This window comes from Phyllopteryx taeniolatus, chromosome 15 (assembly GCF_024500385.1).
Source record: "Phyllopteryx taeniolatus isolate TA_2022b chromosome 15, UOR_Ptae_1.2, whole genome shotgun sequence".
NCBI classification, from domain to species: Eukaryota; Metazoa; Chordata; class Actinopteri; order Syngnathiformes; family Syngnathidae; genus Phyllopteryx; species Phyllopteryx taeniolatus.
This window is the reverse complement of record NC_084516.1, coordinates 8,088,201-8,115,056: the sequence shown is the minus strand read 5'-3', so window position 1 is coordinate 8,115,056 and position 26,856 is coordinate 8,088,201. Positions and strand designations below refer to the sequence as shown.

The 26,856-nt window shown below is 39.2% G+C and overlaps 1 protein-coding gene across 6 annotated transcripts in view; it reads left to right on the top strand.

Moving 5' to 3' along the window:
- si:dkey-112m2.1 (transmembrane protein 132C) overlaps positions 1 to 26,856 on the top strand; it is a 183,930-nt gene that overhangs the window by 108,733 nt on the left and 48,341 nt on the right. For all 6 annotated transcript variants that reach the window (XM_061747773.1, XM_061747768.1, XM_061747771.1 and 3 more), the window contains one exon: positions 17,967 to 18,110. In XM_061747773.1, the coding sequence (XP_061603757.1) occupies positions 17,967 to 18,110 (144 nt within the window). The remainder of the gene's footprint in view (positions 1 to 17,966; positions 18,111 to 26,856) is intronic.

The following is a 26,856-nucleotide window of genomic DNA, read 5'->3' as shown; positions in this document are numbered from 1 at the left end:
ACTATCACTACTAAAGATGTTAACAAATTATTTATTGAACACAAAATTGTGTTAAGTGTGGCCTTCAACACGTCACTTGGCACGGATAAAAGCCTGTCTGAGCACCTGGCGATCGATTACAAAGTGTTTAAAATCCCTGTTGTTTTAGTACTGTTGAAAAACATAATCTCAATGAGTTTGTCTCCCAGTGGTAAAGAAACAATACAGTACATGATTTGATTGCCTGTGTCTCGTGTCTGAAGCAATGATGGTCTCTCTGTGTTTGAGGCCATTGGAACAAAGGTGGTGCTTTTACTCTGGAGTTAAGCCCCTTTTGCATTTTCTGCAACAGCTTTTTCGGCTCTTCTGCCATCTGAGTCAAACACTTGAGTTGACATGCTGCTCCAAAAGCCCGGTGGGCGTGTCGCCACAATGTATGTGGGCTTTTCCGGATTTTCGATGCAATAGTAGCTTTAGACCAGTATTTCAGCCCGTTCACCTTGTAGTATGATGCAATTTGGTCCTCAAGATAAAGCAAAATTCCCAAAATAGGGAATTGTCCTGCAATAGGGCTCCATTTTATTTTTTCGTGTGCACAAGCTTTGTTATAGCCTCAAGGACTCACTCTAATTCGTTGTCTCATTTCTCAGGATCACAAAGTGACACAAATGCACCGGCAGTAATTTGTTCTCGTTAATATTTTTTTCCTTTTATGTCTGCACTGGGTTGGCCTATTGCTGTGGTCCATTTACACGCCATCCGAGTTCAAATCTTCATCTTTACTTACAGCTCAGTGGAAAATTCTGCAATGGAAATACAAAGTTTGTATCTAAAAATAAAACAACCAGTCTGTTTAATGAGGCAGTTGCTCAGTTGCAAAACATTGCTTAGGTTTTAGCTGATTCTTGCTGTCCACCTTGAATATTGCTGTTTTATGATAAAAACCATGTAACTCCACTGTGTAAGGATGCATGCCACCATAGAAGTGTAATTGGCTAATGTTAACGAGGAAAACTGGAAAACCATAGAATCAGAAATGGAAATTATCGCAACACGGAAAAGTGGCAGAAAATACAAAATAAAGCAGTTTAATTTGATAATAATTACGGTCACACTTTTAATTTGATCATTGTCATTGGCGAATCAAAGCTCCAAATCAATGTCCTTATCTGTACTTGTGCCTTTACTTTGTTTAATAAAAATATAAACAAATAAAAAACATAAGAAATAATTCAACTTGAATAAATACAAACATTTGTTTAATAAAGTTCAAAAGATCTTGGATAGTTAACGCAGTGTTTTCAGAACATGATCCTTGAACGAACATTTTTGTGAGTCTGAATAATGCCTGCAGGGAAAAATTTGACTCTAAATTAATTATCAACATACTGCTTTGACTTTGTGAGCTTTGAGGAATTTATTTATTTATTTATTTTTTTTACACATACTTGTACCCTAATAGGAGGATAAACACTTGGTACAGCTTCTTCATAGGAAGCCATTATTACATATATACAGTACATATCCTCCTCATTACCGTAAGGTGCCTTTGAGAACCTCCCTGCAAAAACAAAAAGCTGTGCTGTTAGAAATGCATATTGGTCAAGCTTAGGAAGTTTCTTTTTTAAAAATAAAATATAAAAGACAACATAAATGCGTCATGGATAATTTCAAAGTACTGTAGAGTAAAATATATTGTAATGATCTAGTGATTATAAAATGTACATTTTCAGAAAGCTGTTTCGTAACTTTATCGACATTGTATTTGAGTTAATGGGGAAAAAGTATTTGCATAATAATTAAATTATGGCAAACTTCTAAATAAAAGACACGTTATTTTTCTCACATAACTGTAACTAGTAATCACTTTTTTCATTGAACTTGAAAATAACAGAGTGGACGGTGACATGACAGGGTGGACACATTGTGAAATATCACTGAAATGCAATAAATCTAAAGCAACTGGTGTAAATAAGAATGTCAGTTGTCTTTTTCCCATTTTACTTAGCAGTTGAACAGAGTGCTTTTAATCCACTTTATACCTTTCTGCAATCCCTTTTAGTGTTAAACGCTGCACATCATTCTGGATTGTGAACTCAAACATTCAACTGAAGAACAAAACAAAAACAAAAATGTGGGGAACGGTTGATTTTAAAGAACACAATTTTACAGAAGGATTCCTTTGACGTATCTCCAAACAATCTCTCCCTTTTTTCAGACTTGGCTCAAATCTGCACTTCCTTCTCCAGAAATGTCCTTGCCGATGCTTCAATCTGTACAGACCGCTAGCCAAATGTTATCGCAGAGACTTTGAATGGAACTTGTGGTGCATAAACTTTCACACTCTGCCCTTCTGCAACCATGGTGCCACCTGGGTATGCTCCATTGTCCTAATTAATTACCCAACGTGCTTTCCCTCAATCATTTCTGGTCTGCTGGGATTATCTGGTGTCTTTCCACACACTGGGAATTCGTCAGATGAAACAGGAACATTAGCATGAGTGACCGCTTGAAGGTTAAAGCAGAAGTAGTCCCAAACAGCTTATGCAGCCATGAGATCTATATTTCTCTCTATATTTCATATGGCCAGGTGTCACACTGATAGCTCGGTGGATTCTCATAGTGGCTTTTATGGCAGCTACTTAGGCAACTTTGTGGACTAAACCACAGTGTGTGCATATCCACCCTGTCATCAAAGGCTGGCTTACAGGTGGGACATCTTTGGCGCATGTATTATTTGATGAGCACATGGTGTACTTCATTTATGTAGCCACATGATTCATTTAGCAAGCTGACTATGTACAAATATATTTTGAATTTCTGACAGGTTTTTATCGCAATTAATATTTCACTATGACACAGTGGACAACTTACACACATGGTATGATGAAAATGACGAAAAATAAATGAAAATACTCTGCAACTAGCCACGGTTTCAGTGTCAATTAAAGAAAGACAAAATGTTGGTATCAATTTCACTGAAAACATCAGAGGGTTTCAGTTTCCCCATTATGACAGGGTGGACAGCAATTCCAGGGACACAAATGTTCAAGATTAAGTATTCATGATCAAAATGACTCATTTCATCAAATAACTTGTGGACAATAATAACCATGTACATTTTTTTTAGTATCATTTAACCACTTAACCACTTAGCAGAGGAGCGTGTGGGATCACAGGGGGAAAAAATATTTAAAAAGGAAACTCATCAGACTTGTAATTTTTACCGATATGTGTGCAAATGTTTGTCAACATTAAAAAGACATCAGTTTCATTATTCTGTTAACAAATTCTGATGAGGACACCTAAGGCACTTCATAATGATCTTGACCCAGCTGTGATTTATGGTGTGCGTTCACAAAAGAGAATTATGACGTCATTGGCGACATCATCTGGTAATATGGAAATTGGATATGATAGCCAAGGATTCGGAATTGCTCTTGAACAAGGCATTAAACCCTCCCGTGCATAATTATCTGTATGACTCTCGGCTCGAGTTAGTCGTCTACGTATTGATGAATGTTTTCATGTTTGTACAATTATAGTGATCATGTACCATTTTTCTCAGCTCAGTCTGTGTAGACACACCCAATCATCCTTCCTTGTAAAGAACCCAGGAACAAAAAACGGCCTTTCTTTCCACAAATTGTATGAAACCATACATTATAACGCCAGTAAAAAAAAAAAAAACATAGTGTTGTTACGTCAGTACTCATCTGGTAGTGTCAATCAAAACTGGGCATTATTTCAAAAAGTCAGCATTTTGGCATTATTCGGGTATATCTAATGAACACTCCAACAAGGTCATATATGGTCTCATTGTCTCAATATGAAAAGCAAAAGCACTTATTCTAGTGACTCAAATGATTCTAGGTTGCACTTGTTTCCTCTTAACGTGTCACCAAAAGATTCCAGCTATATAAAGATGGTTTAAAATGACACATTGTGGTCCTCAACGCTGTGGTTTGTGCGGCACTTTCTTACGAGCTGTTGAAATTCACTGTCATTCAATCTCACCATGATCCCTGCAGTGTAATAAAATGGCTTGTGGGACCATCGGAGTCCTGCAGGCGCGCCCGCGCACACACACACACACACACACACACGCACAAAGCCACCTAAGGGAGCGCCCTACGAAGGAATCAGTACAAACATCCAGTGGCAGTCAAGGTGTTGGCGGCCCTGCTGTGTGAATTGATAGCAGTGCTTGGGGAAATAGTACAGCTGAAGTGGGGTACACGCATATTGACGTTTAACAGCTCAACTGATTTTTAAAATGTGAGAAATCCGCACTCACTCATGACGGGGGGAAAACTCAGCATGTGTATGCTTTCTGCTCTCTTAGTGTGTGGTGTACTCCAATTGACAAACACAGCATGATACACGCCACCGATCTTCATGATACTTCTTAATTAGCTGTCATTCTGTTACATGTAACAATCAAGAAGGTTGATTACTTTGATCGGGAAGAGGTCAGGGGTACTCAAACTTGTCCTGTTTATCTGCCTGCGTGGAGCCAATTTCACATAGATAAGTGAGTTGGTCATCACTGTTGAAATATTTCAGTGTTACCATTTCAAAACACTAATGGAACAACACAGAATCCTGCAGGTTTTGTAGTTTTCTGACATTTTTTTTCCAGCAAGGAATAAAAAATAAATAATGTCATCACATTTACAAACGTATAAAAATTCATGTTAAAGAACACAACAGGCATGTATTTCTTTAATAGAATGTACTGTACAGTACTCACATCCATTCACACAAGCTGCATAGGTGAAAAAACAAGATTGAAACTAAAGTTAACATTATGTTTTTGTGAACATTGTAGTGGTTGACTATCAAAAAGCATCCGAATGCTCTTCCGTTTCCGATTGTCACTCATCACGTCATGCAGCCGACATTCACTTTTCTGGTTCAGCCGTCACACTTGCAGCCGCCTCTCTCCTGCTTGTAACTTGTGCATTAGGCATGAAGCATAGTGATGATGAAAACATACACCAGTCTTATCATTCTGTCTTGTATTATTTGTAAACTAATATTATACTGAACTTTGTATTTCCAAAGAAGAAGAAATGAATTGCTCCCTTCAAAAGCAAGCTTGTTATCAAACAACTCTGTGCCGCTGGGGTGTCGCACGCTTGTGCAGGTGTGCAGAGGAGACTTGTCAAGAAATGAGTACAGCTCCTGTGCATAAGACGCACCCTCATTCTGTTCTCCTTTAATAACAAAAGCACTTAAAAATGAGTGTCTGTCTGATGAGAAAAAAAACTTTTTGTCGTCTCAAGATCGGCAAACCAATAAAAACATTTTATTTTGCAATATGGCTAATTCCCAGATTTTATTTTATTTTTTTCCAATTTCTTCCCCTTCGATTATAGAAAAAGCAAATGCCAATGTCATCATTTAAAATGAGTCTTGCTTTCTGTTTTTTTGCTTTATTTCTCCTGATACCAAACAAACTTTAAAACCTTTTTTGAGCATTATCTCATATCAACTTCCACAGAAATAATATAAATATTTTCCTTCTTTTCAGGTAATGCCAATATAAGTTCTTTAAGGCAATGGAAGTACATGACAGAGCTGCAATGTAGGACAGGTTTCAGTTTGTCAGCAAAAAAACGTAAATGCAAAGCTAGCAAAGCACAGACATTGACCAAGATGTAGACACATGGAAAATTATCCAAAAAGCAAACTTGTCATGACTGAAAGAAGAACGACAGTCAAATTGGGGTGCTGCTAGCTCAACGTCATGCAGATTGATTTAGAAATTGTTGGGTGGGCTGTCTGCACAAAGCAGGAGGACGAATTGAATGCGCCTTAACTGGCACTACGACAGATGTGCCAGTCACATCATGGCCTACCTTCATATTTACTCCCTTATAATGGGAGCTGTTCATATATATATATATATATATATTTATTTTTTTTAAGTTCACCCTCTGTCTTGTTCAGTTGTTGTTAGGGACAGACATAGTTTAGTTTAGAAGTTTTGTCAAGCCCAGCCAAGTTTATTCATTAAGTCCATCCCTCCACCCATTTACTACCGTTTACCCTGTTTAGAGTCACGGATGGGCTATCACAGGCCTGGACTGGTCACCAGTTAATCAACGAGCGCATAGTGACAAAGAAAGATTCACACTCACATTGGCGCCAAATTTGTGTGACTTGTCAGGAATGAACAAAAGTTGACATATTTTATCTTGTGAATTGGATCCTGATATAAATACTTGGAATAAAAAACTGAAATGCTGACTTTTTGGAGTGGATTGTTTTGCCTACTCTCTGTGTTACAAAAGCAAAGCAGCAGGCAAAGCGTATTGGTGTCCAATCAAAGTTAATTATTTGACTCTCAAATCATCCCGACAGCTTCTCTTCTATTACTTCTCACACGCACACATAAGCACATTTTACCCGCCACACGGATCATGACTTTGTGTCCATTCCCATCTCCTTATGTATTGAAGCCTACTGATGTGCATAATGAAGTCCAAATGAGGATAATGCACTGGTAGATATATTTTACTGATCACACTTGAGTAGTTTTAGCAGCAAACCTTGTTGTTGTTTTTTTAACCAGTTCAGTTCAGTGGATGCATGTTAAAGACAAATGATTTATTAGCCTCCACCAAGGAAGTTGTTTGCATTGCTGTTACTTTGAGAGAAAAGATTTAGATCAAAACAATTAAATCAAATCTATGATTGCTCACAATTTCCAAAGTCAGTTTAGTTTTTCTACACCCTACTAAGCGCCATTCTAGCATAGCATGTGTACACAACCCTGAAAATTGGCAATCCTTCTGAAGCGGAATTTATTTTATTCAGTGTATTTTCCCTAGATGCATTTTGTCCAATCTTTGCAAACAGTTTGTGACACTTTCTGGGTGGGCAATGTCAAAAATGTTCAGTTTGCAAGGTTGTGCCATCTCACTTGTCACGCTGACTGTCTCTCCTTGGCAAAAAATGTGCATGAGGGTGAGAAGGTGTCGCCTGTTGCCAGGGCTTCTAGCTGGCTCAAACCAGCTAGTACCCGACCCGCCCATCCATCCATCAGGAATATTGATAATCCTCGTTGCCTGGACAGCTGAATGACGCATAGTAACATTTGACCCCTGAACCTGATTACCTGACAAGACCTCTAGCAGGCTCAAAGCACTCATCAGCGGCTATGTCAGTCAGTCAATAAATCACTTGGAGATGAAGTCGGGATTGAGCAAACATTTAGTCCTTTTAGCATCGCTCCGCCACAGCCCCATTAAGGCAGCGTTCGTGCTAGCAGGCTTATGTATGCTTTTGTTCCCAGATCTGTGCCCTCGTTCACCAACCCTGATAATTAGAACGCATGATGAATAATCAGCCGTTTGCAACAAATGTGATTGAAATGTTTCAATTATGACCAAAGATTAATTACAGCTGGATATAGTATAGTAGAAAAAGCTTAATAATAACATTACAGCACTCTTTTTAAGTTTCAATTTTCATTTCTTAATGAATATAGTATGGTATACTAATTAGGGTTTACAAGCTGACAAACACAAAATGCGAATTATCAGATGTTCAGCATGACATCCCTACATAAATAGAAAAACCAATGACTTCATTTAAGTTGTTCAACTTCTTTGCCCTTATCAAATTCTAAGCGTCTAAAAATAATGTGCACATTATTAAAACCCTTAAGGCAATGTTGTAATTGGGCTAAACATCTTAATTTGATTTTAATTTTCGCAACAGAGCTATTGGAACGTCCACGTTACCATAACAGCCTACAGGATCATAGCTAATCTGTGCCTCCCATCCAATTGCAGGTTTACAAATTTACTATAATCTGTCGCATTTGCATCCTGAGATTAAACTGCTTGGCCCTCTTCTGCGCCCGTCCAAACATGGGATCAGAACCGGCTCATCCGTTCAACCTGGCAGTTCCAGCGTCTAATTGTCAACCCTTACATCCGTGATTCTCAACTGTTTTTTTAGCAATGCGTTTTCTCTACGGTGCTTACCTTCTCTAAAAGTGTGTCGCAAATTGGAGACAAAAGAAAAATTCGTGTTAATTCATTCTGACAGTGTCAATCAAAATCAATTCAATCAAGCATATTATCTTTACGACAGGCATTGTATTCGATGCAGCTCTTGCATTGGATTGTGTAGTTTTCCCATATGGTTTGGCCAGTAGCTAGCTAGATAAATGTATAGTAGGTGCAGGAAAATGATTTAGCTGTTAAATGACCTCATTCTTTTAGCTAATCTACAAAAGTAACGGGCGGGAGTGCTTGCCTAGTAGCCAGCATGAGGATGCATTAAAAAGAAAAAGTTTGCAGCAAACACACTGAATTAAAAAGGCATAATAATGACACAGTAAAAAAAAAAAAAAAAAAAAAAGTGGTAATCTAAAATCCTCTGACTGGCCTCCAAATCCCATAACACACAACATCAAACAGGATCATCATATCCTAAATGTAGGCCACTACACTGATCATGTTCTTTAAGGTTTTTTGCTTTTTTTTTTTTTTTTTTTAAATATATATATATATATATATATATATTTTTTTTTTTTTCAATCTTTATGAGCAGAGCCTCGTTAAGGGTATGTCGCTATCACACCCATAGGTGTCAGCATCCTTTTGGACTGCTTTCATTCGAAACAGCCACACACACACACACACACACTAAAAACACAAGCACACGCGCACATTAATCTCCTTGTCATTTTAGTCGATATCCATCTGCTTGCTTCTTTCCTGGAAAATGTTTTCTTTTGGTTGAGGTTTGGCCTACACCATTACAAAAAGGCTTTCATCAGAAGATTGGCTACTTTTGGCCCCCAAAAATATATGACATAATTACTACTTTGTATGGAATGGACTTTATTTCCTATCTCTTCCTCTATCCTCTCTGGTTTTGGGCGATTTGTCAATGCAATTTAATTATGTTGTATTCCTCCAAATTAGACAAAAAATATTGCAGTATTATCAAGAAGTACAAATACTACTGTACTTACTGTAAGTATAGTGCACATACCAGAAAAATCTACTTGCGTATATATTTTTCAGTACTTTCTCCTCCTTTGTCAAAATAGGCTTTTTACTTTTTTCAAGCTTAGCAGATGATGACACAAAAACAAAAAACTAAACTCAACCGTGGTGGATATTTGAATGGCTGATTTGAGATCTCTGGTACTTATTAATGTGGGAAAAAAACAAAAAAACAAAACCATGACATGGAGGAACATGAACCAGGGAACATTAATGATGACACAACAGATTCAGAGAAGAAGGTATTCCCAATCCATGCCCCTATTAACAAAATTGACAGTAGCTGCTCCAAGAATGTTTCGATTTGCAAATTGTCTTGTGCGAGCCTAAAAAACACCAGCTTCTGGCATTAAAAACTGATCTGTCTAATCTGGAAAAAAAATACATCCGGTGTGTATTTTTTCAGCTGTTATCATGAGCTAATTCAGCATTTATTTTGTTAGGCAAATCTATGGGCCACAGTGTTTTGATGAAGCCCGTGTTAATAAAAGAGGGAACCTAATTTGCGTGAAGATGTAAAGTTGTTTTTCTTTGTGCCAAGTTATCAAAATAGGTATTGTATATAAATGACGAAAAAAGAAATATACTTTGGTATTGTTTTTACCATTTCATGTTTTCATTTCAGTCTGTACTTTTTTACTTTTACTTCAATAAAGGGGTTGAATCAGAACTTTTTTTTTTTAACAATTATTTGACCACAAACCAATTACTCTGTTGTATGAATACCAACATGTGGAGACACAGTTTAATTGTAACTTTCGCCATCTTTTGAAAGACCATTTGATTGTTCTGCCTGTCACTATACGTCACTGGCATAGATACATTATTTGTTGTAAATTAGAATTTTGGGATCATTTTCTGTGCCCCACTGATGATCTCTCACGGCAGACTAATGTGCAGCTGCACGGCACAATAGTTGGGAGTAGTTGCCACCCCTCACTCAATGCCGCCCTGAGCAGCTGCCCATACCGCCCAAATTTGAAACCGCCCCTGTTGAAGGTCCAGAGTTTATCCTTAATCTTTAGCCCTCCTACATCATCTCACCCGTCTGAAGTAATGATTTGCATCTCGTCCATGAGACAAAAAAAAATGTTTTGATTTTCCATGCCGTATTGAAACATTCATTTTGTTCTGTCAGAACACATGTGAATGGGGATAAAAAGTGATTTCTTAAGAATCAAGGTTAGTTAATCCAGATTAGGTCTCTTCAGTACATCATGCCCTTGGGACCGAGACTGTGTGAAATTGTTTGCGTAGCAGCATAAGAATGCATCCTCACGTTGCAGAAGAAGGTAGGCTCACTCACCGCAGTACCTATTGTTTTTCATTGTTATATATTCATGCAATACAAATATGTTCATCAAAATATTTACAGTAATCATCACTTTATTATTGTGTTAATGTAGATTAGTGATAGACTGTGGCCAATTTATGTACCAATTTGGGTTACACCCTGTATGACCTTGGGGCCATTTAAGGTTACATTGTTTACCAAATGAAATGAGATGGGTAACGAAACATGGAGGGCGGGCAAAAAGTTTGGGACATGCATGAGCGGATCCGCTTTGTCTGGTGTGCCCTGTTCAAACTGTTGGTGTTAATCTTGTCCTTGGTTTTGCAGACCCATTGCTACGCACCAGCACTTTTAACTAGCCCTGATAATGGCTGGAACAGCCTCAAACTCATTAATTGAATCAGCGCACTCTTTATCGCAGCATCTGCCTCTGTCTACTGCCTGAAATACTCTCCGCCTGCATCCACTAATTGACTATGATAGTCTCCAGCACAAAGCTAGCAACATACTTATTACTGACCGATGTGTGTTTACCTGTCTTTAGCCACCATTGTATACACATTGGAGATGATGATTATTTTTAACATGAAGCAGACAGAGACGGGAGAGAATGTATCATGAGGTGGGCTACCAGGCTAATCGACCATTAATGCTCTCTTTGGCATTTAATTGCAAGCATTCTGCTTAATAGCAGTGCCATCGCTCAGTGCAGTCAAGCCAATCGACTCACAAAAACGCCAAAGTAACATTTTTGTCATTCCCTATCACTAAAAGCTTGTCCCATTTTCTGGGGGAATTACAGTGTCGTTTTTATAATTCCAGTGTTTCATCAGTTTCAGTTAAAGGAGACATACGACTCCCCCCGCCCCCCCACACACAAATTAAAAGTCCGAAAATGTCGTAATAAAATGTCAGTGACATTCTTTAGTCAAAATACCACAATGATGAAGAATTACAGCACACTAACAAATCTCTGTCATCACTCATAATGAGAGCAGCTGTTTTTCAAGGGGGAATGTCCTGCCTCAGTTGTCTAGTAGGGGGTGTGCAAGTGCGACTTTGTGTTACCATGATGACTGCTGTGTGCAGAAAGTAGTGTATGCAAAGATTGATTTTCTGATTGCAGTTGCTATGCATGTGAGTGTTTAAAATCACTTTAAAATCATAACGTATCATTACATGTAGGTTATCAGAAGCCAAGGCTGAAAGCCCTATCTAATGCTAACCTGTGCGTCAAACATCGTTGGTGGTTTGGCGGTATTATTTAAATTAGCCTGATTGTGACCTAACAATTTCCTTCCTGACCCATTTTCTGGAAGGAAATCGTGGGCAGTTTACAAAAATTTGACTTGTTGTCTATGTCACACTTGAAGAGTAGGCCGGCATTCCAGAGATCCAAATAATATACATGAAATTAAAACAACATTTTGCATGTCACCCCTTTAGAGACCAAGAAAGAAAGCAGTTTGTATATGAATGAGCTGTGACTAATCTCACAGCAGTTATCCCCTTCATCCATCTCTACCTTTGTTGGAGTCAGCCGCCGATGCAGGAACCAAAAGTGGTTTCTTTGTGACACAGCAGATACCAGAGCAATTGTTCTCACTTCCATTTATCTCTCCAAAGGGGCAGCTCAATGCAGCGGCCCCACTCTGTGCCAGTGTGTTAACTTTATATCAGATATAGACACGGCCCTAGTGTGTGTCTGCGGATGTTTGTATCTGCTTCCCTCTGTTCTCCAGTGTGGCTTTCATGTAATGATCTGCCATCTTCTGAATCTTTGAACAAGAAACCATGAACCTTCCCATTTGTGCTCCTTGTGTGAATTTGTTGTGCCTCAAAATGAAGTTTTGCAATTTCAGTTTGCCATTATTAGGAAAACAACTTGATTATCAATGTAAGTAGACGTACCATTTGCAGGTTGTGCTTTACATTTCACAATCCATGAACTCGTTATTTTCTGAAATAGAAAAATCAATGATTTTGCCTCAAAGTACATACTTAGCATCCAGACAAGGTTGCTCTTGTGTCATTCTGCTACCAAGCCCTACCATGAATAGTAAAAACTAAATCTGCCAGTATTTGACAACTCTCTCCAGGACGTTTATAATTGCCTGTAGATGAGATGCCCCAAGATCGCAGCCAAGCACGTTTGTCTAAATGAAGCTCTTCAACTCACTTTAACATTGTTGCTCGGCACCAAGATACCCCAATATGGCAGCAAAGTAGAACGTTTGTCTAAATGAAGTTCCCCAACTCACTTTAACATAGTTCCTCTGCATCAAGATGCCACAAGATGACTTAGCTTGAGCACAAAAATAATTGAGTTTTTCATTGAATAATGAAGGGTAGGTTTAAAAAAAAAAAAGGGAATGAACTGTTAAAAAAAGACAGGCTAGTTTATTACAGGGTAAAGTAAAAATAATTATAGAAAAATAGCAGCACAGTTATAGTTACCATTAAATGTAGGCTAAAGGTGAATTATTTCTACCCTGCACTGTGAATCAAAATCTAAAAATATACTACTACTATTGTAATTAATTTAAATGCATATGTTATTATAATAAAGCAAAATGTTCGTCATTGTGTTTTTATAGAATAGTTTGTTCCAATTCCAGGTAATTCTCATAAGCTCCCAATATCAATATAGATTCAGTGCAAAAAAAAAATCCTTTGCGAAAATGTTTGCGCCCCTTTATAATCCTATTGTAAGTAATCATAAGAAGTATTAGTTTCTACATGTTTTTTCATGTGAGGTTTAGGAGCCGTTATGACCAGGAGAAGTCATCAGGCGAAATATCCTTTATTCACTGTGGGGGAAAAAAATAACCAATCAATTGATTGTATTTAAATATTTAAATATATATATATATATATATATATATATATATATATATATATATATATATATATATATATATATATATCCATCCATCTTTCTATCCAGTTTCTGAACCGCTTCTCCTCACTAGGGTCGCGGGAGTGCTGGAGCCAATCCCAGCTATCATCGGACACCCTGAACTGGTTGCCAGCCAATCGCAGGGCACATACAAACAAACAACCATTCGCACTTACAGTCACACCTACGGGCAATTTAGCGTCTCCAATTAATGCATGTTTTTGGGATGCGGGAGGAAACCAGAGTGCCCGGAGAAAACCCACGCAGGCACAGGTAGAACATGCAAACTCCACACAGGCCGGAGATCCTCAGAACTGTGAGGCAGACGCTCTAACCAGTCGTACACCGTGCCGCCTATATATATATATATATATATATTTATATATATATATATTTATTAATTATGTATTTAGTAATTTGACAAAATATTCAGGATTGTTTTTACACATGGATTCATTAATTTACATTTTTCTGTCTTGTGTTCAAGCACAAACTAAACTAAAAGTTAAGTTTAGTAAATTAAGTTGCTTAAGTGGGTCTTTCAACCCCACGCTAATGTATTGTTATAGGAAGTATTAGTCAAGGAACACATTATTAAAAATGACAATCAGCGTGACATTTTGCCTTTTCACTGGAGGCTATTAATTCAAGGTGGGTTGCTTTTACATATTGATGTGACACCCTTTACATACGTTACTTCAAATTGGAAGATCACAGAAATGTTAGGATTACAATAACCCTGAGTTCCAATAAGTCCAATACTGCAATTTGTTGGTGTTTCTTTGACCTTTTGTATTGCCAGCTTTAAACACAAAAAGTACAACAACAATCAGAGCAAAGGTCTTAATCCTAGAGTTGCTTTTTTGCAGAAGTACTGATAAAACACACACACTGACACACACGCACGCAGGCACTCACGTAATGATAACGAGTCTTCACTACTATGTGTAAATGTTTGTATTTCTATGACCCTTGGTCAGTCTTTGACTTCATAAATAATTGTTTATATTCCATTTCATTTCCCCTTGTATACAGTACATTAATATTAATGTGCACCGGTCTTTCATTCAGCTTGTGAGAACCATGACCGGGAGCAAGGTGACTTGTTGACTTATTATTTGGGCAGCTGCCATCCAAGTGTGTCATTATCGAGGGCACTGTTGCTACTGACGAGCGCTCCTCGTGTGTAAATACTCATACTCACACGTGCACGTTTTCATGGAATTAATCATGCAACCCCTTGTGCTGATGCATGTGAAAAGAGGACCTCCCTTCAAATTTCATCCCTTTATTGGCTCTGCCTGCACCCTCGCTCAGCAATAATCATATTAGAGAGAGCAATCTTATTACGAGGTGCCGTTTGATCATTTAGAGCTCATGCTCATTGGCTGCCCATGCTTGGCCTGATGTGTCACGATGGAGCGATGTTGTTTTTGCCTGTAGATGACAGTGACAAGGATATGCATTTTTGATGCATGTTTTTCCTCTGCTAGTCGACCAGATGCACAACGAGGCAGCCTGTCGCACATCACTTGCTCACTCTGCTTGACACTTGTTACCTGCTACAAATACACGCACGCCATTCAGTGCAAATGGTGTTAATAATTAATTATCAATTCAAAGATTGTTAGTAATTTGTGTGGAATTGATTTGATTGTTAGGATGAGAATCAGCACCTCCAAATCTGAGGACATGGGCATCGGTTGGAAAAAGGCGGAGTGCCCTCTCCAGGTCACGGTAGAGAGCCTGGCCTAAGTTGGGAAGTTCACTTTTCTGGTGGTCTTGTTCAGGGGTGAGGGAAGAATGGAGCGGGGGATAGACAGGCGGATCGGTGCACCTTCTGCAGTGATGCAGACTCTGCTATGGTCTGTCGTGGTGAAGAAGGAGCTGAGCCGAAAGGCAAAGCTCTCGATTTAATGGTCGATCTACGTTCCCACCGTTACCTATGGTCACAAGTCTGTGGGTCATGACTAAAAGAATAAGATCACGGATGCAAGCGGCTGGAATGAGTTTTCTCTCCGGGGTGTCTGAGCTCTCCCAGGTTGAGAAGCTCAGTCATCCGGGAGGGGTTCAGACAGAGTCGAGCCGCTGCTCCTCCTCATCAAGAGGAGCCAGATGAGGTGGCTCGGGCATCTGGTTAAGATGCCCCCTGGACGCTTCCCTGTTGAGGTGTTCAGGGCACGTCCCACCGGGAGGAGGCCCTGGGGATGACACAGGACACGCTGGAAAGACTGTCTCCCGCCTGGCCTTGGAAGAAGTGGAAGAAGTGGCTGGGGAGAGGGAAGTCTGGGCTTCTCCGCTTTGGCTGCTACATGACATGACAGGCGGTATTTTGCAGGACCATGGCTTGTATGATAAGCTCAGTTTCATTTCTCCTCCAGTTTACATCTCTATGTAGTTATCAGAATCAGAATCAGAATCATCTTTATTTGCCAAGTATGTCCAAAACACACAAGGAATTTGTCTCCGGTAGTTGGAGTTATAGGCACTAAATCAGAATTGGGTGTTATCATGTGCAGTGTAAATGCAGCCTTTGCAAAGATTGAAGTTATAATGACACTAGGATTTTTTGGGAGAATTTTCACAGTACCTTTATTTTTTAGGATCTTTTGGTACTAGGAAGTAGAACTGCATGCATTTAAAGGGTTGGTTTTTAAAGTGTGTTTCTTAAACTACAATAAACATTTCAGAACATCAATGCATCTGACTTGTGTAAGAAGTCAGAACAGTTCTGACTCTAGGGTTAGTTAAAACAAGACTTCAGCTCTTTAGATGATCAGCCCCCTTGTAGTCCTTCACCAAAGCTAAGTATGTGAGTCAGTGATTACTTTGCTGTGGAAAAGGTGGGCTTTGAAAAAAGGAGGCCAGGCGGCAATCAGTGCTCTCCCTCTCCTCCACGCCAACAAGCTTTATCTTATCCGTCAGGAGCAGTGAGCGACACGAGTTATTGTCACATCTGTCGCCTGGATACCATCAAAGACACCAAGTTGAACACAGAGGATGAGATGGCGGTGGTTATATCATTACTTTCCATTAATGTTGAGCTTCTCCTTTTACTTCTGTGTCTTTTGCAGTCCCCGAATAAGGGCAGACTCAAATTATTTAAAAGTAGTGGGGGAAAAGACGAAAAGACCCAACATTATTTTTTGACGAAAAGGCGTGTCATAATCCTCACTGTTGTTGTTCAAGTTCTTTTTCTTCGCATCTGCCTCATCTGTCTGTTCCATCTTTTTGACCACCTAAGATAGACTGCCCTTTTCATAGCAGCAAAATGTGCCAATTTGGAAACTGACATGATGGAAATCCATACTCATTAAGTTTGCAAACATTTGGAAGCAGTTTCCAAAATGTAATGTTGAGATGCAACACAAATTAGATACGAACACTAGATGGTGGCAGCGCGAACTTCACAACAAGCAGCACTTCGGCATACAGTAAACAATTCTTCCAAAAACACAACAACAAGGCCAAGTGCTTGCTTCAAGCTGTTTATTTCGTGTCCCAGTTGAAGTTTACTGTCAAACTAAACAAAACACAAAGATAATGTTGTGTATTTAAAACAACACAACTTTGCCTTAGGAACGTCCTCTAGCTTAATGCTAACCCACAATACAAAACACCATAGACGGGCTAACAAATGGCATTCATGTCGCAGTGTTATAAGCAGATATTTTAACCCAAACCGTGAGGCAACACATGTAGATGGACAATATAACACTAAAAAGTGTATTATTGCAGCTTACTGAGCAGTTGTGACTGTCTCCTTCATGTATATCTGTATGTCTGTATTATACTGCCCCCTGGTGGCAAAGGGGCACACACAAGAAGGAGACATGAATTCATCATGATGCACAAACTTCTTGACATTCTAATTCATTATTACAGTTGTTGTTTTTTACCGGTGTGTGCTATTTTCTTATTTAAAAACGTTAAAAAAAATGTTGTTGGTGCTTTATGTGTGGATGTAACAGATTAGTGGAATTAACGGAGTGTTTTCAGTTACAGGCATGGTCATGGAAGTAATCAAACTCGTTAGTCAAGGTACCAGAGATAAAATCGAAATTGTGCAACTTACTCACTGGTCTGGCATTCTTATTGAAGTTGTAAACATGGATGTTTTGTTGTCTCCCTCCTTCAATTTGCCAATTGAATAACCTTAGTCTGAATCAAGCCCTCATAAAAGATTTGTCATGTTCTCCAAAAATGGATGCGGTCCAAGAATAGTAAGAATGTTTGGCTGCCGTTTGCTACTTTTTGCATGAATTAATGTTTTCTGCGATCTAATATGTGTGTAACTGCTGACTTCACGTCTTCCTTTCATAGAGGAGGAGGAGTTTGTGTGTGTGCAGTGAGTTTAATGCCTTTCCGTAACTGAATATCTAGTAGCTTCGTTCAGATAACTTTGGATGCATCTGGGACAGCAACAAATGCTTTCAACACAAAGGGTCGGTAGCAGTGAGTTTCTGGTGTCAAATGTCACTCTCTGGTTTTGGTTTGTCACTATCCCCTGACACACTAGCGTCATACTGCCTCTGATACTATGTCAGAAGGCGGCAAATTTGCAAGTTGACCACAACTCCCGATCCCGCATCAGTAGCCTACCTAACACACAGGACCAGGAGCGAGGAAAAAAGCAAATCTAGATGGCCTGTGTGGAAGAGGCTTCTGAGACTGTCACAGAATGTGAACGAACTCTTATTGTAACTGTTTCTTATAATTCGCTTGATTTGTTTTTAACCTAGTGTACTGGTTTGTTTTCCAGGGTGAAGCTGAAAGATGGAGTGGCATTCCTGGGGGCCAGAGCCAGTAACCCGGTATCGTGGACGGTGAGTCAGGATGTCAGAAGTGAAGGTCACAGAGTCGTCACCCTGCACTGCCGAAGGAAGGAGAACAACTTCGGTCAAAGGTACGTCTGGCTGACCTCTTCTATCGATATGAGCCAGAGATACTCAAATGCCAAGACTTCTTCAATGTGTGAGTACCTACAACAAAAGGCAGCGTGACTCTGCCTTAATTCCTTTGCCTGGGTATACAAATATAACTTCTCAAGTTAATGGAATATAATGTGTCATGTACAAGTAGTAACAACAACATCACGTAGGCTGCCGCAGTCATTTAAAGACTAAGGACTCTATTTTCGTTGAGGGCGCATCTATGGCGGTGTCCAAATGGGTGGACAATGTGACAGTTTGGTGGCTGAAAGTCGTTCTTAACTTACGCCTACTCAGATCAAGTCTGATCTAATGCAGCTGGTCTAATGCGATTCTGGTGAATTTGATTGGGGCACAGGCAGACAGATAGGCGAGCTCCACTCCACAGTCATATGTGTATTCCATTCATAAATGTGTAAACAGCGAGCATCAAACCTTCTGCATTATTGTTGTAATCAATTCATTGAACGCATTATTATCATCATCATTATTTTTTTTTAATCATCCCACTGGGCCGGCACAGCTATGGGGGCGGCACTCTAATGATTCACTGCGCAGATATATCATCCACATGTGGAAGCCTACTTGCCGTTCCGTAGAAATGTACTTTACGCGCTTTGATCTCCCGGATTCGAGCAAATCTGTTTCTTTTTGAGAACAATTTGGTTGTCTGCGCTGCTTCATATCAAAGACTCTCAGTGCGGCACATTTAAAGGGAATGAGAGGACATGATTGAAATCGGCTGTGATCACTCCCAAAGCAACGCAGCCCTCCTATTTTTGATCTGCCGGGCTGCGTTTGTCTGTGAAATAACCAACACCGGATCTGAATTGCCTCTGCAGCAAGTTATGCCACGTGTCGCGTCTGTTTTACGCCAGTCACGAAAATAGAGCCATACAGCTTAGGGCAGCACATCCGCCTCAAAGTTGGATGTTTTGAATCCGACTTTCCTGTGTGAGTTTCTTTCCCTGCGTGAGTTCTCTCCGGGTACCTACGGGTTCCTCCCACATTCCAAAAAATGCTTCTTCGGTTGATTGAAGACTCTTAAATTGCCCTTAGCCGTGAATGTGAGTGTGAATGGACTAAAGCTAATAGAACTGAAAGCAACATTGATTACAATTTGCATGACTTTTGGCACTGTTCTCTGCAGAGTTCCTCATATGTCCTGTTGTTGTAATCATCAAAAAATAGCAAGCATTAGAAAGATGCCCTCCAAAATACACTGAGAAATACAGAGACACTCTGCACAGCAGGACTTTGATTGTCCGTAAGTCATCAAATCAAATTCTTTTTGGATTCTTTGAGATCAGTCTAAAAAGGCGGAGAAAGCCTCACTACACCATGTACCGGTCGCTACTCAATCACAGGGCGGTTATAAATGAGGCATTGAGTGGTTATTATTGACTGCAAAGTGAACAACCACACTAGCTTCCAAAATCAATGGTCAATGTGCTATTCTCTGAAAGGAATAACCTATTATTTTGCGGGTTTAACATCCATCAGGATAATTACCCAAAACAAATTTTAATGACATGCGTTTTAAGTCATACATTTAAAAAGTGAATTCTAAGCTATAAAAAGCATTGGGCCTAGATGCAATGTACACTGTTACTCATTGAACATGCGACTGTATACACATACACGGGCCAGAATAACTTGCATCCGAGATCTCATTCACTAGGGGAGGTACAGTATGTCCTAGTGAGGGCTCTGCACACTGATAAGTGCCCCAAGAAGTTTGGGGGGCACCTTGACTTCATAGTTTTGCGGTTCACCTTATTCCTGTTCAGCAACTAGTGCCAATTGCCACGCTTTAGTTTGTATGCATATGACACTATAATGAAAAAAAATCGCTGGCTGTGATTTGTTCTAGAAATGCCCTGGAAATTATACATGATGTGAACTCAAAACAATTTAAAAGATATTACAATAGGAAATCGACTATTGCATATTTTATCTTCTAATACAATGAACCATTTGGAAAAAATTAGCGAGTGTTTGTGCTGAAAATACAATCATCTTTCAAAGTGATTTCCAAAGGGCTTACATATATCCTGTATATTCTGATGTAAAGTGTAAGTGGCGCCTGTATTTATGACACCTTATTAACAGAAACAGGACACAGGAAACGGCTCAACCCTGACTGCTCTTATGTCCTTCTGGGTGTCCAGACGATGACAGTGTTGAATGTCATTTACATGCATCTCTCTCAAAGCCCATCTGCGAAGGCTTTATGAGTCATAGTGTACACGGCTGTTCAAATGAAGGTCATACGCACTGAACCTGCTATTGTATCCTGACATCCTTTTTTCGCCAACAAAAGACTTCCTCTAGCAATGAGATGATAATGTGACATCCAACAAAAGCCTGTGCTTTTTTTTCTTAATTGCAAAAAGTACATTTGTTCTGTACTCCCTGAAAAAGATTCTGTTTTCTATCAGAAGTTGTTCAAGGTACTCTGTATAATGCCAATCTGTACCATACAACTTTTTCCTTGATCAATTATGTTCAAAATCAATCAAATAATTCTAATTATTTTCAGATATTATTTCAATTAAATTCGATAGGATAATCTCTCTTTGAATGTCCGTATTGTAAAGAGCAGAATGAATGCGGCCTGGAGGAGTTTTGCAATAGCGTAGGTCTTTGTGGATGACGCTAATTTCCCGCATGACATTGTGCTGTTTTACTTTAGACTGCAAACTAGTTGCGACAGAATCAGCAGAGAGCTCTTGCTGACTGCAGTCAATTAGTCCACTTCATTTTGCTTTAAAAGACACAAGAAACGATCAGTTCCCCACAATTGTCAATGATCAATTAACCCATTCATTATTGTACTGCGCTAAGATGAACTGAACTGTTCTGTACTGTTCATTTTCACTATTTTACAAATATTATCCAATCATGTAACATTTAAAATCATTTTTAGTTTTATTATATCTTTCTTTTGTTGCTGTAGTTGCACTAGTACTGAAAATAGTCCATTTGTTCTAGAATGACTTACTTTTCTTAATCAGTATATTTTTTGCGGGGAGTCTGCCTTAAAAGGGACATCTTTTGCTAAACCAACCTTTTTCTAGTATTTGGTATATAATATTGTCTCTGTGGTGCCTCAGTAAACCTGTAAAATATGAATTAAAGTCGTCCACGCATTCCTAAGTTCCAGACGTTTTTCTGCCAAGAGGGCTGAAATCAGGTCATTCAAATTGCTCGACCTTATCTCCACCTTCCCTTTCCGCTCCCGAGTCACGGTGCTCACACAAGCGCGTCTTTGACACGGAGGCAACCAATCAGAGGAAAGGGGGCTGTCTTAACCAAATATAGAGAAAGCGGATACAAAATTGGCTCAAACAGAAGTAGCTTTCAGAGGGGCCTTTTCTAGACACTTGTATGACAAAACCAAGGTGTTTTTAAAATGAAATTGACACTTTTATACTAAGTTGATGTTAGAGAGTCACTCTATGGAGCTCTAAAAAGATAAAATACGGGACCTTTAATAAGGCATATGGCGATATGAGTCATGAATGGTACCTGCAGTAAATTTACATGAAAGGAAATGCCATCACATGACCTCCAGATGTAGTATGGATGGATCCTATCTATCCATCCATTTTCTTTTTAACTTGTCCTCATTCGGGTCATGGGTGAGTAAGTCTTTCCCAGGTGATTTTAGGCAATCTGAACCTTAGAGTGTCATTTCATGCTCCGTAGAGAAAAGCCATCATTCAGGTTAAGTACAAAAAGATCAAAATTATCCAGCACTTGAAAAAAATTGAGAACAGTGGCTACTGGATTTTGAAATAGGGGTTGAACTGACTATTTGCAAGGACTTTTAGAGGTTGAAGTTACTAATCACGTCTTTTTAACATCTGCACTTCCAAACGACCAAATTTGTGATGACTAGTTAGTGCTAATGAGGACTTTTTTAAAAATTTGTTTTATTATTATTATTAGTTTTTAATACCGCATGCAACATCACCACAACACTTGTTGCTTTACACAGGTGGCAGTAAGGTAAATAGCTGTATGCTATACCTAACAAAGTGAACAGTATGTTATTTAAAATGTCATTATGTAATGTAGCTTGTTCATGATATACTTACGTTTTATTAGCATGGTTATGGCTGACACTAACCGTTATTTATCTAAATAAAAATGTAGTTGATCGACCAACTCGTCCTCTTTTCATACAGTAGCTGCTGTAACTGAAAAATATTATCAATGACTTGTCATCAACAAGTCGACATCAACTTGACCTTCATCTCCTTAGCACCGACTTAAAACGATCTGAAAGTAGTGCAGTCTCTAGTTTGAAAAGACAAGTGCTCCGGAACAGCAAATGACTCAAGTCATTTGAAGCTCATTTTGTTTGCAGTAAAACCTGCACGACTGCTGTGAGTTCGAGTATGAGATGAGTGACACATAATGGCATCAGCGCCATCACACAGAGACAGGCTTCATGAGTTTTATCGTGAGAATTATTAAAGGAAGGAGAGTATCCATCCATCCATTTTCTGAGCTGCTTATCCTCACAAGGGTCGCGGGAGTGCTGGAACCCATCCCAGCTAACTTCGGGAAGGAGGCGGGGTACACCCTGAACTGGTTGCCAGCCAATTGCAGGGCACATATAAACAAACGACCATTCGCACTCACATTCACACCTACGGGCAATTTAGAGTCTTCAATCAACCTACCACGCATGTTTTTGGGATGTGGGAGGAAACCGGCGTGCCCGGAGAAAACCTACGCAGGCACGGGGAGAACACAGGTGGGGCCGGGGATTGAACCCCGGTCCTCAGAACTGGGAGGCAGACGCCCTAACCAGTCGCCCACCGTGCCGCGGAAGGAGAGTAATCAACGTAAAATTCTAACAATGTGTTACAGTTCTTAGGCTGACCAGGTGTCCTCTTTTAGCCCAAAGATAGGCCAATTTTATATTGCACTATGACTATGTGTTTGTCTTTAAGTCTCACCTTATTGCATGTTCTTGCGGTTTAAAAAAGTATTACATTTTGTTGGAGTCGTTATAGTGCAACGCCAATTCCAATGAAGTTGGGATGTTGTGTTAAACATAAATAAAAACAGAATACAATGATTTTCAAATCATGTTCAACCTATATTTAATTGAATACACCACAAAGACAAGATATTTAACGTTCAAACTGATGAACTTTATTGTTGTTAGCAAATAATCATTAACTTAGCACTAATTTTATGGCTGCAACACGTTCCAAAAAAGCTGGGACAGGGTCATGTTTACCACTGTGTTAGATAAACATTTTCTTTTAAGAACATTCAATAAACGTTTGGGAACTGAGGACACTAATTGTTGAAGCTTTGTAGGTGGAATTCTTTCCCATTCTTGCTTGATGTACAGCTTCAGCTGTTCAACAGTCCAGGGTCTCCTTTGTCGTATTTTATTTTATTTTCATAATGCGCCACACATTTTCAATGGGAGACAGGTCTGGACTGCAGGCAGGCCAGTCTAGTACCCGCACTCTTTTACTACGAAGCCACGCTGTTGTAACACGTGCAGAATGTAGTTTGGCATTGTCTTGCTGAAATAAGCAGGGGCGTCCATGAAAAAGACGTTGCTTGGATGGGAGCATATGTTTCTCCAAAACCGGTATGTACCTTTCAGCATTAGTGGTGCCTTCACAGATGTGTAAGTTACCCATGCCATTGGCACTAACACAGCCCCATACCATCACAGATGCTGGCTTTTGAACTTTGCGTCAATAATGGATGGTTCTTTTCCTCTTTGGCCCGGAGGGGACAACTTCCACAATTTCCCAAAACAATTTGAAATGTGGACTCGTCGAACCACAGAACACTTTTCCACTTTGCATCAGTCCATCTTAGATGAGCTCGGGCCCAGAGAGAGAGTTCTGGATGTTGTTGATAAATGGCTTCTGCTTTGCATAGTCGAGTTTCAAGTTGCACTTATGGATGTAGCACCGAACTGTATTTACTGACATTGGTTTTCTGAAGTGTTCCTGAGCCCATGTGGTGATATCCTTTACACATTGATGAGGGTTTTTGATGCAGTGGCGCCTGAGGGATCGAAGGTCACAGGGATTCAATGTTGGTTTTCGGCCTTGCCGCTTACATGCAGTGATTTTTCCAGATTCTCTGAACCTTTTGATGATATTATGGACCATACTAGAAGGCAATCCCGAATTTTTTTGCAATTGTACGTTGAGGAATATAGTCCTTAAACTGTTCGACTATTTTCTCACGCACTTGTTTACAAAGAGGTGAAACTCACCCCATCTTTGCTTGTGAATGACTGAGCAATTCAGGGAAGCTCCTTTAATACCCAATCATGGCACCCACCTGTTCCCAATTAGCCTGTTCACCTGTAGGATGTTCCAAACAGGTGTTTGATGAGCATTCCTCAACTTTCTCAGTCTTTTTTGCCACCTGTCCCAGCTTTTTTGGAACGTGTTGCAGCCATAAAATTGAAAGTTAATGATTATTTGCTAAAAACAATCAAGATTATCAGTTTGAACATTAAATATCTTGTCTTTGTAGTGTATTCAATTAAATATAGGTTGAACATGATTTGCAAATCATTTCATTCTGTTTTTATTTTCCCAACTTCTTTTGGAATTGGGGTTGTAGAAATAGGTGGTCCTCAGTACCGACATACTACGTTTCAAGATTACGAACAGAGCACAGTGAACTAGTTTACTAAGTTACCGCCATACTTAGTTTTTCATTTGATTGTTTTATATTCATGGTCAATTTATTTATGGCCTGGAATGGTTTTTCATACAAATATTTACTGTAATTAAGATAATCCCAAGCATGGACATGTGCTATTCATAATAGCTTTTTAGTTTTGTTACAAAAATGCATACTAATTTGCGCTATGTCACACGGAACTCCATCGTAAACCGCTCACTCGCTCACTCCCTCACGGGTTTCAATGGAAGAGGTTTATGATGCTTCAAGATAAGCTCTTGAGGCAGTTTGATTGGTGAAATCCTGCAATGCAATCTCACAAATCCTTTTAAGAAGCTTGGAGCTGATACGACTGACGGCGGTCAAAACAAACATGACCACGCAGTTTAGTTTGATGAGAAAAAAGCCACAGCTGCAGGTGTGTTTGCATGTAAAGTGCTGAATTCAAAAATGGGTCGATGCTTGTAAACAATTGCTACTCTGAAGAGATGAATGTATGCTGCTTGAACACTTGTTTTCGAGTTTACGGATGACGCGCAATAAACTTATGGCAGCGGGCTACAAATCGTTATTTTCATACAAGTAGTTACTGTAATTAAAACATTTTCATTTTACGAACGCCGCATGTAATTACAAAACCACTTTCAAAAAGTCAGTCAACTACTACCTTATCTGGTCTACACAGGAAACGCATATTTTTAGAACTTATTAATTGAATGACTAATTTTCACATTAATTCAATCTGTCCTTGTCCTCATTTTGTAGTTAATTTTGTACTAACACTTAGCTTCCTTTTTTCAATTTAGTCATTTTTGTTGACCACCAGCGGTCCAACAACATTTTAGCAGATAATTGTACAAGACATTATATTACCATCAGATTGAACTATTATCTATAGCAACATGAGTGCAACAACGGAAGTGTTTTTCATTCATATGGTCACTGTAATTCTGACTTTCTACCGCATTAGCGTAGGTTAGTAATGGACTGTGGTTTGTTTCGACTTAACATATTTAAGTTACGTCGCCTCCGTAGGAACGTGAATGTCTTAAACCTCGGACACCTTGTATCATTGTTTGTTTGTCTGTTTCAAACAGTTTCTATCGGCGGGTCCTCAGATTTAAAAAAATGTTTTTTATTTTTATTCTTTTTTGTGCGGTTACATGCAAGTAAAGCATCAGAACCCTTCTGCTACCTTATATAATTTGAACATACCTACAGTATATGTGACAAAGGCAAATTATCGTTCTATTATTGGGTGTGGTGATGAGTGTTATTCATCTTCTCACATATCGTTGAAGGAAATTCATGAATGTGTAATAGAAGTCCCAGTGGTGCTCGATCGGCCCATAACTGACAAAGGCTCTCAGAACGGCATTGTTTTAAATGGTTGCTCTCTTTATGGTGCCTACAATGTAATATTTTCACCTTTTACGTGAAATTAAGTCAATTCCCTGCCTTTAATAAATGCATTTAGTCTTGTTTTTCATAAGTCATGCGCAGCCAATATTTCATCACCCCAGTGTGTCCATAGAGGCTCTTCAGACGCCAATCCAGCATATTTCAGCCAAAAATGCTGATTGCTATCGCAAAGGGTTATGGTCAGCAGGTTTGTTTCAGGGTATCTGTACGCAGGCAGCAAAGATTGCAGGCTGGTTCTTGTATTGTCGAAGAAAATATTGCCAAAAGTTGGAGATTAACGATTAAGGCTATGTATGTGTCACTTTTTCCTCTTGGGATTAAACAAAAACTGCCCACAGCAATGGCACATTTTGTCTTGAGAATTTATTTTTTTCTTTTTGTCCATTGAACTCAATGAAGATTATCCATTTAACAATATGAATTCAATATTATTAGGGGAAATCACTGCACGCACCAGTAACATTTAAAAAGAACACATCCATGCTATTATTAATCCTCAATATGCTTTCAATATTTCCCAAGTTTCCCCTGTTTGGAATTACTCACCTGAGCCATTCAGGAATACTAATAGCACCTACGGAGTATTCACAGTCAGCACGTAATGCAATGTGC